Genomic DNA, 16,925 nt, shown 5'->3' with positions numbered 1-16,925 from the left:
GATTGCTTGGGATGGGTGATTTGCACCAGCATTGGGCTACGTGTGCCAAAGCGTGGATGCGTTGCTCAGGTTTTTCTGTTGATGTATAAGTCTCTCACATGGATATGCCTTTTTGATGGCTCACGTCTTTATGGTGAGAAAGTTGATTCTGCCCTAGATCATTTTAAAGACAATAGAGCCACAACATTATCCTTTGGTCTCTTGAGCCCTGCCAGGCAATTCCCACATCAGTTAAGAAAATTCAGAAGTGTCTCCTTGGGACTAGCCTTATAGACAGCGACACTTGCCCCCAACTGCTGCAGCAGTCACTCCAATTGTTAGTAAAGCTGGGGACGTGGATCGGACATGCAGCACCCATGCCACCTAGGTCAGCAATTCCCTCTGTCCGCCTTCCCCTGCAGCCGGTGCACACCCATCCAATAGGGACAGGATTCAATATTTTCTGCTGCAGTGAAAATCCATCAGGTCCCTCAGATGAGTCCTAAAAATCATTTAGAAGAACTATGCCCTACCCCTTTGTTTTTGCTCTGCCAAATGTTCCACCTGTGTCTGAATATCTTTCAAAGGAGCACCTCTATATTCTAATAATGGAGGTGTTGTTTTTCAAATGTGCTATTGTGAGGGTTTCAGAGTGAGAAAGATGCGAGATTACTTACTTTTTCCATTTTACTGAAGCCTATGGCCTATATTGGACCATTATCTCCGGAATACCTTCTTGCGGAAGGACAAATTCAAAATGCTAACACTGGCTTAGACCTTGGTTGCTGTGGACCTAGGAGACTGGATGGTGTCCTTGGATCTGCAGGACGTGTTTTCTTGTATATGTCCCGTAGTCCCACAGATATTACCCGTGGTTCAAGGTTGACCAGGAGCACTTTCAGTTTGAGGTGCTTCTCTTCAGGATCAACAGTGCTCTTTGGATGTTCATGGAAGTGATGGCAGTGGTCATGGCACACTTTTTGAGGTTGAGCGATACCATTTTTCCATTACCTTGAAGACTATGACTGGATAATGAAGGTGGGCTCACCACAGGCAGTTCTAGACCACTTCCTCAGCTGCTGCATTCCTCTTGATATTGTTGGGATTCATGATCAATTAGCCCAAATCACACCTGACTCCTTTGCAGAGGCTGTCATTCAATGGAGCTATTTTGGATACAGTGCAGTTAAAGGCCTTTCTCCATCGCAGCAAGTTCAGTACATTCGTGCTATGATCCTGATATATCATCACTAGTCCTGGATCTCTCTTCTGGAGAAGTTCTGAGGCTTCTTGGCCTCCTGCATCTTCCTGGTCAACAACATCAAGTGGCACATGCGGCTCTGCAATGGAATCTGAAGTTCCAGTGTGCTCTGCAGGAAATCTGTAGAATGACATCTAGATTTCGGAAGAGACCACTCATGATTTGCAGTGGTGGCTTCTCAAATGCAATTGGCCCAGTAACTAGCCTCTTGTTTCCCAGCCAGAACAAGCGGTGATGACAGACATGTCACTACTGAGTTGGGGAGATTGTTAGTGGGAGGTGGGCATCAGAGGACACTAGTCTCAGACTAAAGTCCTGCTGGATATCAATCTTTTGGAACTGCAGGTCATTTGTCTAACTGAATGATTTCCTGCCATTCATCAGGGGGAGGCTGGTGTGGGTCCTAAACGACAACACCACAAGCATGTTATATTGCAGTAATCGGGGAAAATCAGATTCCTGTGTCAGGAAGCTTTTTACTTCTGGAGTTGATTGGCACAGCAGGGTGTTTCCCTGGTTGCGTAGTACTTGACAGAATGCCATAGTGGGCGAGCCAACAAGGCAGAATCTGGCAAATCACCAATGGCGTCTTCATCCCTAAGTGGCACAGGACATCTTCCAACAGTGTGGAGAATCTTTGTTACATCTATTTGCCAATCACGAGAGTCCACAGTAACAAAGGTTTGCGCATTAGAGTTTCTGCAAAAACACCAAATCATTTCAGCTGGAATAGGACATGGGACTCCTGTCAAACTTCCCGCCATCGCTTCTCTTGCCTCGAGTTCTGAAACAAAATCAGGAGTTACTGGACCCAATCCATCTTAGTGGCCCTGGTTTTGGCCAGGAGAGTTTAACACCTGGAACTTCTGGGTCGCAGCAGGTCCAGCATCGGATCTTGCGTAATCTACACCTTGATGCGTGGATATTTGAACAGCAGAAGTTGACTGTTTGATCTGCCTCCTGAGGTAATGGTGTCATTCTCCTTTCTAGAAGAACTTTCAAAAAGTCTGTTGATTCAAGGTGCTGTGGAAGATTTGTGGTCTGGTGATGTGTCTATATGATTGACTCTTTCCAAACCAAGCTGTCGGATGTTTGTTTGTTTTATGTTTGGCTCCAACGGCCTTCCAGTAGCCACTATTAAAGGTTATTTCTCTGCCCTTTCAACCTTTCTTTGTTTGCCGGGTCAACCATCCTTGTTTAAATCCTCTATTGTGATGAAACTTCTAAAAGGAAGGATAGATGTTTCTGATGCTGATCTTAATTTGTTCTTAACGTTTCTCATGTACAGACCCTTCGAGCTGATACGGTTATTATTGTGTCTTTTGACTTCAGAACAAATTACTTACGTTCAGTAACGCTCTGCTGGATGCATGTGTGGCTGTAGATACACATGCTTAGCATAATCCTACCTCCCATCTAGAGTTGGGCTCGAATGTGTGCAAGTTGTTTTTCTTTGCAGAAAGTCTTTTGAGTCACATGGTAGTTTGATGACTTCTCTTGCTGGTAATGTGCATTTTCATCAACTCCATTGTTAGATTTATTTTCATCGTCTGGTTCAGTCTTATGCTGTTCTGTGCCAGTTCTACACAGTCGTGAGACAGTTTCCTCTGTATATACCTGCAGTCAGAAGACTAGGATGGCTTTCATGGCAAAATGCCACTGAATGAAATTTGCAAGGCAGCCTAATGGAAATGGTTACAGAAATGTAGCACATCATTCCTGGATGCTTTATCCCCCTATTAAAACTAGCATTTGATAAGAAGCCTGAATGATCTAATCAGATGCTTCATCTCATTCTCAGCCTGCACTGTTGCTATTCTGTTTGCTAATCCATCATTGTGACATATTTTTAAATCTAAGAAAGTAAGCCTCATGAAAACTGCCTCACAGAACTTCATTTTAAATGTAGTTAAAACGATAAAATGCCTTTCCCCAGAAAATAAAATATCTTTGAGGAAAGGGTAAATGCTCATTTATTATTAAAAATAAAAAAATAAGTAAAAGCTCTGCGATTAGCCTTTCATTATTAGCTACCTACAAAATAGGCAATGCTGGAAGATAGAGGACAGCGTGACAGAGAGGTGAAAAGGGGTGGGTATAGAGGATGGAGTGGTGTGGCTTGAGCTTTGGGAGGTAGAATCAGGAGTAAAACAGGAGAGGAGAAAAGCACAATGGGCCTGGAACGTAGGGGTGTTGGTGAATGGATCAGGAGGCGAGGTAGCTTGATTTCCCCATCTATCCCTTCCCCCTCTCCCCCCCCTTGAACAAATAAAAAGGAAAAGAGGGGGTAATGGGACCCTGCCTCACCAGAGCCTAAGACAGGCTGAAGAATGACATTTTTCATTAAGGAAAGGCTTTCACTAGGTTAGTTACATCAACCTGTTGAAACCCATTCGTGATTCTAAAAAAAAAAAAAAAAATTGTCAAGATTAGCTTTTCAAACTTTCTTCGGTTTCTTTTGTCCTGTAAAGCACATATAACCATTCTTTTCAAATAGCACATGAATCTATAGAAGCTTGTCTGTAGAGGGATTCTTTGTATTTACATGTGGTGCTTATGTCCTGCTCCATCTGGTTGTTCGGTTTGATTTGGTCTTTTCCTTTCATATTCATATGTAACATTTACCAAAGTCCTCTTTATTGTTGTTTTGGGAAATCATCATGTTTTAGTGGCTTCAGTAGTGAAAAGAAAAAACGAATTTGCAAGTTATACTTAAGTTCATGTTTTAATCTCTCAAATCCTGTTTGTGTATATGGTTCATCAGCCTATGGCTTTTCAATATTTTAGGTAAGAAAACTTTATAGACATTAGCAGTGGTCACATCTATCAGGGGCCATTTTCAAACAATCTGTGGCATATTTAAGCTCAGTTCTTCTGTTTTTATTAAATATGGACACATTAGTGTACCTTGGTTATGGCCTAAACATATCGTAATTTTTTAGTGAGCAGATTTGGAGTGCAAATGTCTAGCAATAAATCACAAATAGACCAAAATTTAAATAAATCTTTTGTAAACCACAAAATTCTCCATTCATAGATAATACATTTTTCAGCATTTGATGTTCTAAGAGCATGAGACTGTTGAACTTGATAAGTTTCTGAACAAATATATTTGATAAATCTGTTGTATTAATGTGTTTTTTGTAGCTTACCAATATAAATTGGCAGTGGAACGATACGAATGGAACAAATTACAGTGTGTAAAATCTCTGGTTCCCATGGTTCATCTTTCTTGGAACATGGCACGCAATATCAAGATATCGGATCCAAAACTGTTTGAAATGGTCAAGTGAGTAAACCATCTCAGCTACTTTTGTTTGTAAATCTCAGTTTCATTCCAGAGTTTGTGAATATTGTTTCACAATAAAACAGAATGCATTGTCAAACTCAAGTCATATAGTGTGATGTATTTTTCCCATGAGATCACGGTCTCTTGTTTTTTGGCATTGGATCTTGCATAAATTCACAAACATAAAGCTGTCCGACTGGGAGATAGTTAACAGCAGTTGAAAGGGAATACACTTGTTTCATGTTGCACAATGTATTTCTTCCTCTTTGTATGATCTTGTAGTATGCTAAGGACATGCGGAGGCTTTGAACTCCACTTCTATCCGAGATTGCCACAATTCAAAACCTCCAAGTGAAAGGTGATTGTGCTCTTTCTGAACAAATTATACAGCACAGTTTGCTGAGAACTTTAAAAAAGAATGTTCTCTAGACTGTGCTACTGGTAAGGTCAGGTAAGATATTTTTCAACTTGGGAGCGTTTGTCCTGCCAGATGACACAATACGTAGTTCTGGTCTTTGGGACCTGTTTCCTACTGCTGTTGATTGTTTTGCCTGTTGAGATAAAAAAAAGAAAAATACTCTGACAGAGCTGCTCTGCAAAACGAAGAGCCAACTGAGACATTATCCTTAATCTTCTGAGTAAGCAGTGCTAAATGAACCGCCACCTCCACTCTCTAAAAGAAGCATGAAAAGGCAGAGATCCCAGTAAATAAAAAGTTGAAGACCAAGATCTCACGTGGCCCACCTATTTCAGTATTTTACCCTCTGCAGGAAAACTCACTGTAGCTCTCTTCAGTATTGACGAAACTGGTTTGTAATAAAAAATACTTTGTTTTTGATGGATACTTCTACCTGCAGTTTGCTCACATCTTGACTCTCTCCAGCTGCTAATCTGGATCAGTAAAAGGTTCGACTGTCAGTAGTCGGCACTTGCTCTGTCTTGATGTCTTGTTCCACCCTAGACAAGATAACACTGCAGCCTTCAATGCACATCTACAGTGACTTTCTTTGGAATGTTTTATACCAAGAAAATTATATTTTGCAGTGTTAGGCAGGATGATTCCACCAGGAAAGTCTGCATTCAAACCCTGTTGTGCCTGCTATAGATAACTGTTAGTTTTGGACCCTCTCAATGTCTGTCTTTGTTCCTTTGGGTCAAAGCATGACTCGATGTAGTGGGACCAGTATGTTTTAATGCACTGTAAAGCCATTAAAGAGTGAGAGGTAAAGCTCTTAATGCTGCAGGCATGTGATGAGCACCAGGCTGTGCTTAGGCTGTGCTTGAAGTCCAGGTTCTCAGCTTCATCCAGGTCATCTAATGACAAAAAGAGAAAGCAGTGAAACATTGCAGAAGATGTTATTGGGCGTAAAGATACCAATCCCACTTTAGGGGGTAGGGCACTCTGCAATTCTCCTACTTAAGTGTCAGAATTTTCTTCAGAACTTGAGTTGGTAGAGGTCACCCCGGCATCTGATCCTGCATTGCCTCCAGTGATCACCCTGGCGGCAGTGCTGGCTCTTATTCAGTACCCCCTCATTGGCGTACCAGGATTTTCTGATGCAGATTGTGGCATTCAGCTAGGCCAAGTTGGTGCTGATTTGTAGCGCTGTACTTTCCCCTTGGGCGTCTGGGATCCAGCATGGCCCCTGACTGGACAACCACAGTCAGTCTCTTCATCTGGGCCATAAACCCAAGTGACCCTCCTCAAAGAGCCCTGCTGACTCCATACTGAACCTATGCTGTGCCAGAGGCTCTGGTGGTAGCTCATCCACTGGCCCCCAACACCACTGACGACACATGCTTCAGATCCTATTCCAAAATCTAGCATAAGTCCTCATGACTTAAGGGTGGCAGGTGCAATGATTAGCAGAGGAAGCCCTGTAAGAATGTCAGAGCTGACCTTTCCCTAGAAATGAGCACTATCTGGGTGATGTCTTTTGTACATATTTTGACCACATACAGAAGCTGGACATCATTGATCATGATAGTGATAATGAAGTGGCTTACTTGCTCCCTCCTAAAAATACTGACTCCCGAAACTACCTAGCCCTCTAATACTAGTGAACTAGATACCTTCCCAGAAGTGGAATGGGAGTGCCTTTCTCAGTCTCACTCTGCAGTAGTGGCTTCAAATATGGCAGTCCTGAAGAAGGCGGCGGAGGTCCTTGAACTCCTTCTGTGGAACATAACCTCGTTAATCTCTTAGAGATTGTTCTGCAAGTCGCTTGATAGAGGCATAGCTCCCATTTAATGAGCCTATTCTGACTGTTTGGGGCAAGACATCTTTCTCCCTGGTAGTGAGCCATGTCACATGATTGCCTCCCAGGTGATACCAGCATTCTCTTGGCTCAGTTTTACTGAAATCTTGATGGTGCAGATGTCACACTGCAGTAAGCAGACCCTGGACTCAATGCACGTCCTGAGGTGGACTCTAAAAAGATACAGTTGTCTGTGTGTGTGGGGGAGGGCAGGAAGGGAAGTATATTTTTTTCATCTGGCAGTTCGGCTTTTCAGTCCACCCTTGTGTGGCAAATCTTAAAAGCAGATTTGGACACTGAACTCAATGGCAAGGTTAATGGGCTATTCAGTAGCCATGAGAACTCTTGCCTGGCGTTGCTCTACAGGCTTGATGGGGGTGCACAGACAAAGCTGATGTACATGCCCTTTGATGGCTCTTGCATGTTTGCCATATAAGCAGATTCTTCCCTTGAACTTTTTCAATAAGGTCTGGCCAAGGCTCATTCTCTCATATTGGCTTTCTCTGCACACTGATTTTACACAGTTTTGTGGATACTCCATGCCTTTTTGCCCTCGTCAGCCTTCTCCACCAGTACAGCAGGAGCCAAACCAACTTCTCTGGCAGTATAGAGGGTGCATCAGATCCAAGGACTGAAAAATACCAGCACTTGTCTTCCTCCCCTACTCCGACTGCAGAATCACTTTAGCTTCCCCATCAAGGGAAGACACCCGACCTGTGGAATGTAGGTTATCACCACATGAGTGCTTGGCAAGCCATCAACGGACTGGTGGGTCCTGCAAATCACAGAAAAGTTAAGTCTTTAATTTCCAGGTAGTTTCCAGGCTTCATCCTTTCAACTCAGTCAGACTAGTACATTTGTATTCTGCAACAGAAAGTCTTGGCCCTGCTGAACATTGGAGCTGTGCCTAGAACAAGAGACTGGGCTGGGATATTAACCTTATTTTCCTATAGCCAAGGACTGTGAACTTTGGCCTATTCGCCACTGCAGCATCTTGAATACACGTCTCCACAGAGTGAAATTAAAGATGTTGTTCCACGTATGGGTTCTTTTGGCTCTGGTAGTAGGAGACTGGATATTGTCCCTTGACTTGCAGGACGTGTATTTTCACATCCACATCCTACAGTTACACAGGAGGTACTTGGTCTTTGTTCGAGGCACCATCCAGTACTAATTCCCACTCCTCCCATTCAGATTGACATCAACACCCCTAGTTTCTACCATGATAATGGCAGTGTCGCACTTACGCATGGCGGGGATATCAGTGTTGCAATACCATGCCAATTGGCTGGTGGAGGCAGACCCCTCGCTTATGGCATTGGGTCTTCTGTATCCTACAGCTGCCCTGCAGTTCAACTTGTGGTTTTCCATCAGTTTACCGAAGTCTCAGCTAAATCCCTAGCAGCACCTTTATTGGTGCAGACACTATTTTTCTCAGAGCTTTCCCACCTCCCCGGAGGATTCTGGACACCCAGGATATGATTTGGATGTTTCAGATGGATCTCTTCTCCTTGCCCTGACAGTCCTTGCCCTGATGGGTCTTCTGGCTTTTTACGTGCTTCTAGTCACTCATGCTCTTATACATGTGATTCCTTCACAGATGTCTCCACTTTCACTGGTGTCTCCACATTCACTGTTTTCATTATTGGTGCACATTGGCAGACATCTGGATCACCCTGGAGGGAGCAACACATCTTGATTGGTGGATGGTACGGCAGAATCTGTTGTGGGAGACCCTTCAGCCCTTCTCCACAGTGGTGACCGATACCTCCAACCTAGAGTTGTTGGGCATCTCAAAACCTGGAGATCAGGTGACTGGTTTCCAGTAGAGCAGAGTTGCCATATCAGTCTAACGGAGCTTCTGGTCATTTATCCACTTATGGTTGGTCCATCCAAATCCTTACAGACAATACTACTGCAGTGTGGTTTGTCAACAAGCAGACAGCGTGAGTTCACCCCTAATCCCTTAGAAGTGCTGAAATTGTGGGCTTGGTCTCATGGAATCTGGCTGGTTGCCAAGTACTAATAGGCTCCCTGAATGGGAAGGCCGATATCCTGAGTCTGTGTCTTGCTGAGTGTTAATGGTGCCTGCATCCAGAGGTTGTAAAGTCCATCTTTGTTCTCTGGGACATTTTCTGGTGCACATTTTCCCCACTAGTGTCAGTGTTCGTTGCCCACTGTTCTGCGCCCTCCAGATTATGTTGCAAAGAGCTCCAGGAGATGTGTTCCATCTGAGCTGGGACTTTCTCCTGCAATACATATTTCCTCTCGCTCTCACTGCTGCTGTTCAGGATCAACCTTTTCAGCAGTCGGAGGGGCAGATTCACAACATCCCCCATCATTCCTGAAGAATGACTGAGGCATTCTGTGTCCTTTCCATCTACCGACAGAGGTGTTTGTCAATCTTTTGGCACACTTCACCTCTATAAAATCTGTCTACCCTCAGCATGTGGCTAGTTTTCTATCCTGGAGTGCTGGGGAGAAAATTGATCCCCTTGAGGCATACCTGTGGTAGGGTTTATTTTGTTCTTAGCGCAGCAAAGTTTCTCACTTGGCTCAGGTTACTTTTCGGCTCTTTCAGCCTTCATGTACCAGACCAACCTTCCCTGTTCCAACTCCCCAGTTGTGCAGTGCCTGAACAGGTTGTTTTACACATTTCCCCCTTCAGGGTTCATTATGTCTCAATGGGACAATTAATTTGCTTTTGACTTTGCTCATTGGGTGTCAGTTTGAGCTCATGCATTGCTGCCCATTACAGCAGTTAACTGACTACAAAGACACAATTCCTGGCTGCTATAATTTCGGCTCTGTGTAAGTGAGTTGCAGACATAGTCAGCCTCCCTTTTCCTAGGGAGTTTTGAGGAAACAAGCTGCTTCCTTCAAAAGGTGGCGACCTGGTTTCATGTGGGTCAGTCCATCAACCTGCCTATATTTTACCCTTTCCCCTCCTCAGTGGAACGAGAGCAGGTTTCATAGTGCCGGCCCTCTTGGAGCTGTCATCTTGTACATAGTCTGGGAAATCTAATAGAGACTTCTAGTTGCAGATTACTTGCCTTAGAATTTCCCCCAGGCGTCAGACTGGATCCAGAGTTTTTTCTTTGAGCAGTACCCTTGCACGCCATCAGGTGGCATCAGTCGACTGCCTCCATCATTGGCGTTGTGGTCGCAGTGATGTTTGGGTCATATATAGGCGCCACCCTGTCGTGCTGACGTCAGTTCTTTTCTTTCTGTGCCAGCCTATGGCCAGATCTGGAGAACAGCTACCTTTTAGACTCTTTTTGTTTGACTTTTCAACATTTTTGTAAAAGTTTTGACCTTTGTGGTGCGTTGATGTCTTACCGCAAGACCGGATTCAAGCCATGTGACTCCTGTCATGGCATGATGTCAGACACAGATCCACACCTCATGTGCTTGGTGCGTGACCTGAAGCAGTGCTCCGAGTGCTGGGCCGTGAACCCGAAGGCTTTTGAGGGAGTGGTGCTGGGCCGTGAACCCGAAGGCTTTTGAGGGAGTGGTCCCTAAAGCTCATGGCGGCCCAGCACTCGGCTCTGTGTCACTCCTGGTATCACTCGAGAGGAAAGTCACAAGACCACTTGTGGAGCCATCACCACTGGTCCTCTAAGGCCTTGACGCATTCGGGTCACAAAAAGAAGTCGTCGAAGAACAAACGTTCTTCAGCTTCACCCCTTCGCTTGGACAATGTGACATGGGAGGAACGTTGTCGTTCTAGGCCTCCGTCCTTACAGCCTGCTTCTCGGTTGGCTTTAGAAAATACAGTATTTTGTAGATTTAAAGGGCTTCCATTGAAGTCTGTGGGGAAAATAGCAGTGGGCACTTGTAGGGTGATTTCATACAAACCCGCGTGAACTTGAGGTTCTGCGGTTGCCTGAACTCAACAGTCAGACTTTTGCTAACTTGCCTAGGGAGTCCAGTTGGAGAGGTGACTTTGCTGTCCTTGGTGCTGAACGGTCCACAGTGGCTGGTGCATTTGGCACTCCGTTGCAAACCTGGACTTGGGGTGGACTCACATTCTACCCTTCAGATGTAGAGGTCTTTTGGTGACTAGGAATCGACAGATACATCTTCATCACCTTGTCCGGTCGCTCTGGGTGCAGAGATAGTTTCTAGCTGCCAATCACTAGGCTGGTGTTACCAAAGAAGATTTGCTTTTCCAGTCGAAGTCACTTCCTTTAGGCTGCAAACCCACAGGAGGGGGGTCAATATTGACATCCGTGTCTATGCTGCAGGGGTGCCCTGGAGTCTGAAAACTTCATGTGGCTGTCGGTTTGTGGGCAGGCGATAGACCAGCTTTGGTAACTGCAAGGGTGGTCCACAGGTTTTCTGGGAGCTGGAGGTTGTTTGGCAGGGAGTAGAGGTTTGAAACTTGGCACAGGCCTTACTCCCACTCTTTAGATGCTGGGCACAGAGTTTCTTTAAGCTCAGGCATGCAGAGCGTGTCTGGTCACAGTTCTTAAATCTCAGCCCACCTTTACTCCTGCAGTTTACAGGGGACTGGTACCACCAGTCAGGGAAGTCTTCCTTGGATTCTCGGTGTCCACTGGTGTCTCTCTTGCTGGGACAAACGAGTCTTCATCCTGGGCACACTTTGGGGGCACGGTTCCAGTACTGGTCTCCTTAGTCCACTCTGTGTCCTTCTCTTTGCGCTGGGGCTGGAGTCCAGGTCCTGTTGTTGTGCTTCTTTCTTCTTTTCCAGGTCAGATCTGAGTTCTGGTGCCAGGGGAGCCCCTTAAGTCCTGGTTTAGGGGGTGTTTAAGGGTGTGAGGGACATTGGCCAACAGGCTACTAGTCCCTGCAGCTAATCCGCCCCTGAAGTGACGACTTCCTGTGTTAGTACGTCACTTTATAAACCCAGAACCCACTATTCTCAGAGTCTGCTCTGGATGGCAGAACTCTCCCTTGGCTGTGTAGACCTCCTAGCCCACCTTCAAGGTGTGGCTAGTCCTTTGGGGGTGCACACCTCCTGCATAGCTAATGGCCTGCCTGCCTCGCCGGGCAGGGTGGAAAGGGTTTTGTCCTCCACTGGGGGAACAGCTACTTACACATCAAAGGTGGGGGAAACCTTTGAGGCTCACCACCCTGATTCTTATTTCACTAGCCTGCTTGGGTGGGAGGAGGTGTGACCTTCCTGCTTAGGCCCCCTTTGTCGTGAGTCCTGCCAAGGTGCTAGCACCACCAGCAGGTTGTCAGACTCCTGTCTGTGGTAGCAGAGGCTCGGGAGAGCCTGCCAAAACAGTACAGGACTCTAACTTGGTGGGCACCCGCTTTTTAATTCTAAACATAGGCATCATGTTCAGGGTTAAAAAGCACAGTGTTTGATACCAAGCACGACGGGTTTCGGCTGGGCCATTGCAGAGCTGGACCTCTGAGCAGTGGGCAGATGATACCCCATGTTATCCAATGGACCTCTGGTTACACAAGCCAGCATTGCGTTTTAAATGCCAGCACGGGGCATATGTGCTTCTACACATAGGTCTTCACTCATGGGACAGTACAACCTGCCTCCTGGGCTAGAGGGGGCCTGCCTTAGGGGGTGACTGACCTGTCCATGAGCAGTAACAGGGACTCTGCCTGCACGTGGTATAGGCAAAGTCTCACTCCAGCAGCAGGCTGCTCATGCAGACTGACATGGCAGCTCTGCCGTCTTTTTTTACTTGGAGTACTCAAGGTTGCACAATCAGTGCTGCAGCCCTGGTGACCACCTTTACCTCCCTTGCCCTGGATACCCTAGGTACCATTTACTAGGGACTTACAGGGGTGTTAAGGTCCTTGCCAATCGGCCTATGCAATTCAACATACAATTTAAGGGAAAGAGCATTAATACTGTGGCCTGGTTAGGAGGCCTCAGTACACTGCCAGGCCGAAAACCATTGCATCTGACAGCAAAAATTGTGGGGTGACCATCTGTAGGAAGCTGGCTCTGTATATATTATATCAAAAAGAGATATAGTGTACACAGAGTCCAGGGGTTCCCCACAGGCTTAACAGAGAGGTTACGGTAGATAATACTAATGCTCTCTTTTGTGGTAGTGTGGTCAAGCAGTTAGGCCTATCACAGGGTAGTGCAAAGCATTTGTTGTACACACACAAATCAAATCATTAACATTTATAAAGCGAGCTACTCACCAGTGCGGGTCTCAAGGCGCTAGGGGAAAGGGGGGGTTACTGCTGCTCGAATAGCCAGGTTTTTAGGAGCCTCCGGAAAGCGGAGTGGTCCTGGGTGGTCCTGAGGCTGGTGGGGAGGGAGTTCCAGGTCTTGGCCGCCAGGAAGGAAAAAGATCTCCCACCTGCTGTGGAGCAGCAGATGCGAGGGACGGCAGCGAGTGCGAGACCAGAGGAACGGAGGAGGCGGGTGGGGACGTAGAAACTGAGGCGTCGGCTGAGGTATTCCGGTCCCTTGTTGTGGAGGGCTTTGTGTGCGTGGGTGAGAAGTCGAAAGGTGATCCTTTTGCTGACTGGGAGCCAATGCAGGTGTCTCAGGTGTGCGGAGATGTGGCTGTTGCGGGGTACGTAGAGGATGAGGCGTGCCGATGCGTTTTGAATGCGTTGCAGGCGATTTTGGAGTTTGGCTGTGGTCCCGGCGTAGAGGGTGTTGCCGTAGTCCAGGCGGCTCGTGACGAGGGCATGGGTCACGGTTTTTCTAGTGTCCAGCGGAAGATCTTGCGGACCATGCGGAGGGTGAGGAAGCAGGCGGAGGACACGGCGTTGACTTGCTTGGTCATGGTGAGAAGAGGGTCCAAGATGAAGCCGAGGTTGCGGGCGTGGTCTGTGGGGTCGGTGCGGTGCCGAGGGCCGTGGGCCACCAGGAGTCGTCCCAGGTGGACGGGGTGTTGCCGAGGATGAGGACTTCCGTTTTTTCAGAGTTCAGCTTTAGGCGGCTGAGCCTCATCCAATCTGCGACGTCCTTCATACCCTCTTGTAGGTTGGTCTTGGCGCTGGCGGGGTCCTTGGTGAGGGAGAGTATAAGTTGGGTGTCGTCGGCGTAGGAGGTGATGAGGTCGTGCTTGCGAACGATGTTGGCGAGGGGGCTCATGTAGACATTGAAGAGTGTCGGGCTGAGCGATGAGCCTTGAGGTATGCCGCAGATGATCTCGGTGGGTTCTGAGCGAAACGGAGGGAGGTAAACTCTTTGGGAACGGTTAGAGAGGAAGGAGGCGATCCAGTCCAGGGCCTGGCCTTGGATCCCAGTGGAGCGGAGGCGGGTGATTAGGGTGCGGTGACAGACGGTGTCGAAGGCAGCCGAGAGGTCAAGGAGAATGAGGGCGACTGTTTCACCGTTGTCCATCAGGGTTCTGACAGGTTACACAGGCAGTAAAAGAAGCACACACTCAAAGACTTAACTCCAGACCAATGGTTTTTATATAGCAAAAATAATTTATTTCTAGAACCACAAGATTCAAGTTGCAGGTAAGTACTACAATAGATTTGTGTTTCACACATATATCAACAGTACTTTGTTTGAAATTGATAAGTTATACAGTTTTTAAAATATTGGCAATTATCTGTTTTAAAGGTTGACACACTGCAATTTTCTGAAACAGTTCCTGGGGGGACAGAAAAGTTAGAATGTTTTACAGGTAAGTACTTGACTTAAAGTTCCAGTCTCCAGGGGTTAGGAAGTCCACAGGTTGGGGTTCAAGTTAACCCCAAACACTCACCACCAGCAACACGGGGCCGGCCGGGTGCAGAGGTCAAGTTGAGGCAAATGTAACATGGGCTCCTATGGAGACTGGGGGCACTCTGAATCAGGCCTGCCTGCAGGTAAGTACCTGCGACATTAGGGGGCTGACCTGGGGGGTTTAGAGGAGCACGGGGGAGGGGGTCACGGAGCTGCAGGCTGGGTGCATGGGGTCTACTTGGACAAACTGCAGGCTGAATAGGGAGAAGGGCCACCTGTTGAACATAGCTGCACCGGAGGCCTGGGGGTTGTGGGTGCAGTGGTCTTTTAGGCGTCGGATATCTCCATCCAGAACTACGTGGTCAGGGGGGGTCCTCTGGATACCCTCTGCAGGTGTCATCATGGAGGGGTGTAGAGGTCAACCCAGGGTGGGCACTTGCCCACAATCGCCCGGGGACTCCCTCTAGCTGGTTGAGCCACCTTGTCACCGGCCACAGCCGTCGGGTGCAGAGTGGTCCAAACTCACGGATCCAGGGAGGCTCTGGAGTCTCTTGGTGTAGTTTCTTTGTGGACAGGGCTGCTGTCCTCAGGAGTTCTTGGTCCTTTAGGGTGCAGGGCAGTCCTCTGGAGCTTGGCAGAGGTCGCTGGTCCCACTGGATGTGTCGCCTTCTTGTTGCAGGTTCTATGAAGCAGGAGACTGGCTGGTAGGGCTGGGGGCAAGTCAGTTTGCAGCGTCTTTCTTCTCTGCTGGGGGTTAAGCTTAGCAGTCCTCCTTTCTTGTCAGGTCGCCAGGAATCTGACGACTTGGATTCAGGGAAGCCTGTAAATGCTGGATTTTCGGGGCGTTGCAGGGGTTAGAGGGCAGTAGCCAATGGCTACTGTCCCCGAGTGTGGCTACACCCTTCTTGTGTCCACTCCCTTTGGAGAGGGAGGCACAGACCTAACCTTATTGGTCCCTGTCCTCCAAATTAAGATGGAGGAATCTTCAGAGAGTGGGTCACTTAAGCTCTGGACACCATAGGGGTGGTCCTGGCTGTGGGGTGGTCACTTCTCCCTCTTTTCCCTAATTTTGCCGCCGGACTTGCCACCAAAACTGGGGCTTTGTCTGGGGGTGGGCAACTCCACTAGCTGGAGTGCCCTGGGGCACTGTAACCCAAGGCTTGAGCTTTTGAAGCTCACTGCCAGGTGTTACAGTTCCTGCAGGGGGGAGGTGTGAAGCACCTCCACACAGGACAGACTTTTTCTGGCCACAGAGTGCACAAAGGCTGTCAACCCTTGTGGTCAGAAACTTGTCTGAAAGTGGCAGGCAGGCACAGACTGATCAGTCCTGCACTAGCAGTTTGGCTAACATACAGGGGACATCTCTAAAATGCCCTCTAGGTGCATTTTTCAGTAAATCCCACACTGGCATCAGTGTGGGTTTATTGTGCTGAGAAGTTTGATATCAAACTTCCAGGTATTCAGTGAAGCCATTATGGAGCTGTGGAGTTCATAATTATGAACTCCCAGACCAAATACTCAATGTGGCTACTCTGCACTTAATATGTCTAAGAATGGACTTAGACACTGTAGGGGCATATTGCTCATGCAGCTATGCCCTCACCTGTGGTATAGTGCACCCTGCCTTAGGGCTGTAAGGCCTGCTAGAGGGGTGACGTACCTATACCACAGGCAGTGGTTTGTGGGCATGGCACCCTCAGATGGGTGCCATGTCAACTTTGTATTTTTCTCCTCACCCTCACACACAAGCTGCAAAGGCAGTGTGCATGTGCTTGGTGAGGGATCTTCCAGCGGACATAATACATGCTGCAGCACCTGGGGACCTTCCCTGACCACAGGGCCCTTAGTACCAGGGGTACCTTTTACAAGGGACTTAACTGTGTGCCATGGGTGTGCCAGTTGTGGAAACAAAGGTACATTTTTAGGGAAAGAACACTGGTGCTGGGCCCTGGTAAGCAGGATCCCAGCACACTCTGTCAAGTCAGCATCAATATCAGGAAAAACGTGGGGGTGTAACCATGCCCAAGGGGCACTTTACAACACCTAGTATATCGTACTTAGTTACCCAGGACATTGGTACATAAGGAGTCCCCCCATGGGCTGCAGCATCCATTTTGGCACCCATGCAAACTGTGACTGCAAGTCTGCCATTGCCGCCTGCGTGAAATGGCAGCCTGCGTGAAATGGCAGCTAGACCTCGTAAGGCTGCATAAGCAGAACTGGTGGATCCTCTAAGGAGCTCCCAGAGTACATGGGATTATGCAACTATCACTGGAATTGGTGCAGTTGCATGATTCCAACATGTTTGATACCTAGATTCAGAGAAGTCATTATCTACTTGAACCACTTGTGTTGCCCAGTGTCCATGCCACTACATGCCTTAAGATGGCTTCCCCTCACTTAAAAAGCCCAGGGAATGGAGTCTGGAGTTTGTAGGAATACCCTGCTCATGCAGGGGTACCCTCACACTTAGGGACATTAACCCTGCCTTTTGGCTGATGG

General features: G+C 47.4%; 1 protein-coding gene across 2 annotated transcripts in view; it reads left to right on the top strand.

Moving 5' to 3' along the window:
* Window positions 1-16,925, top strand: part of KDM6A (lysine demethylase 6A) — a 709,557-nt gene that overhangs the window by 621,931 nt on the left and 70,701 nt on the right. For both annotated transcript variants that reach the window (XM_069204190.1, XM_069204189.1), the window contains one exon: window positions 4,388-4,529. In XM_069204190.1, the coding sequence (XP_069060291.1) occupies window positions 4,388-4,529 (142 nt within the window). The remainder of the gene's footprint in view (window positions 1-4,387; window positions 4,530-16,925) is intronic.

The sequence above is a fragment of the Pleurodeles waltl genome, chromosome 8 (genome assembly GCF_031143425.1).
Source record: "Pleurodeles waltl isolate 20211129_DDA chromosome 8, aPleWal1.hap1.20221129, whole genome shotgun sequence".
NCBI lineage: Eukaryota > Metazoa > Chordata > Amphibia > Caudata > Salamandridae > Pleurodeles > Pleurodeles waltl.
The sequence above is the reverse complement of the archived record's forward strand: the minus strand, read 5'-3'. Positions and strand labels throughout refer to the sequence as shown.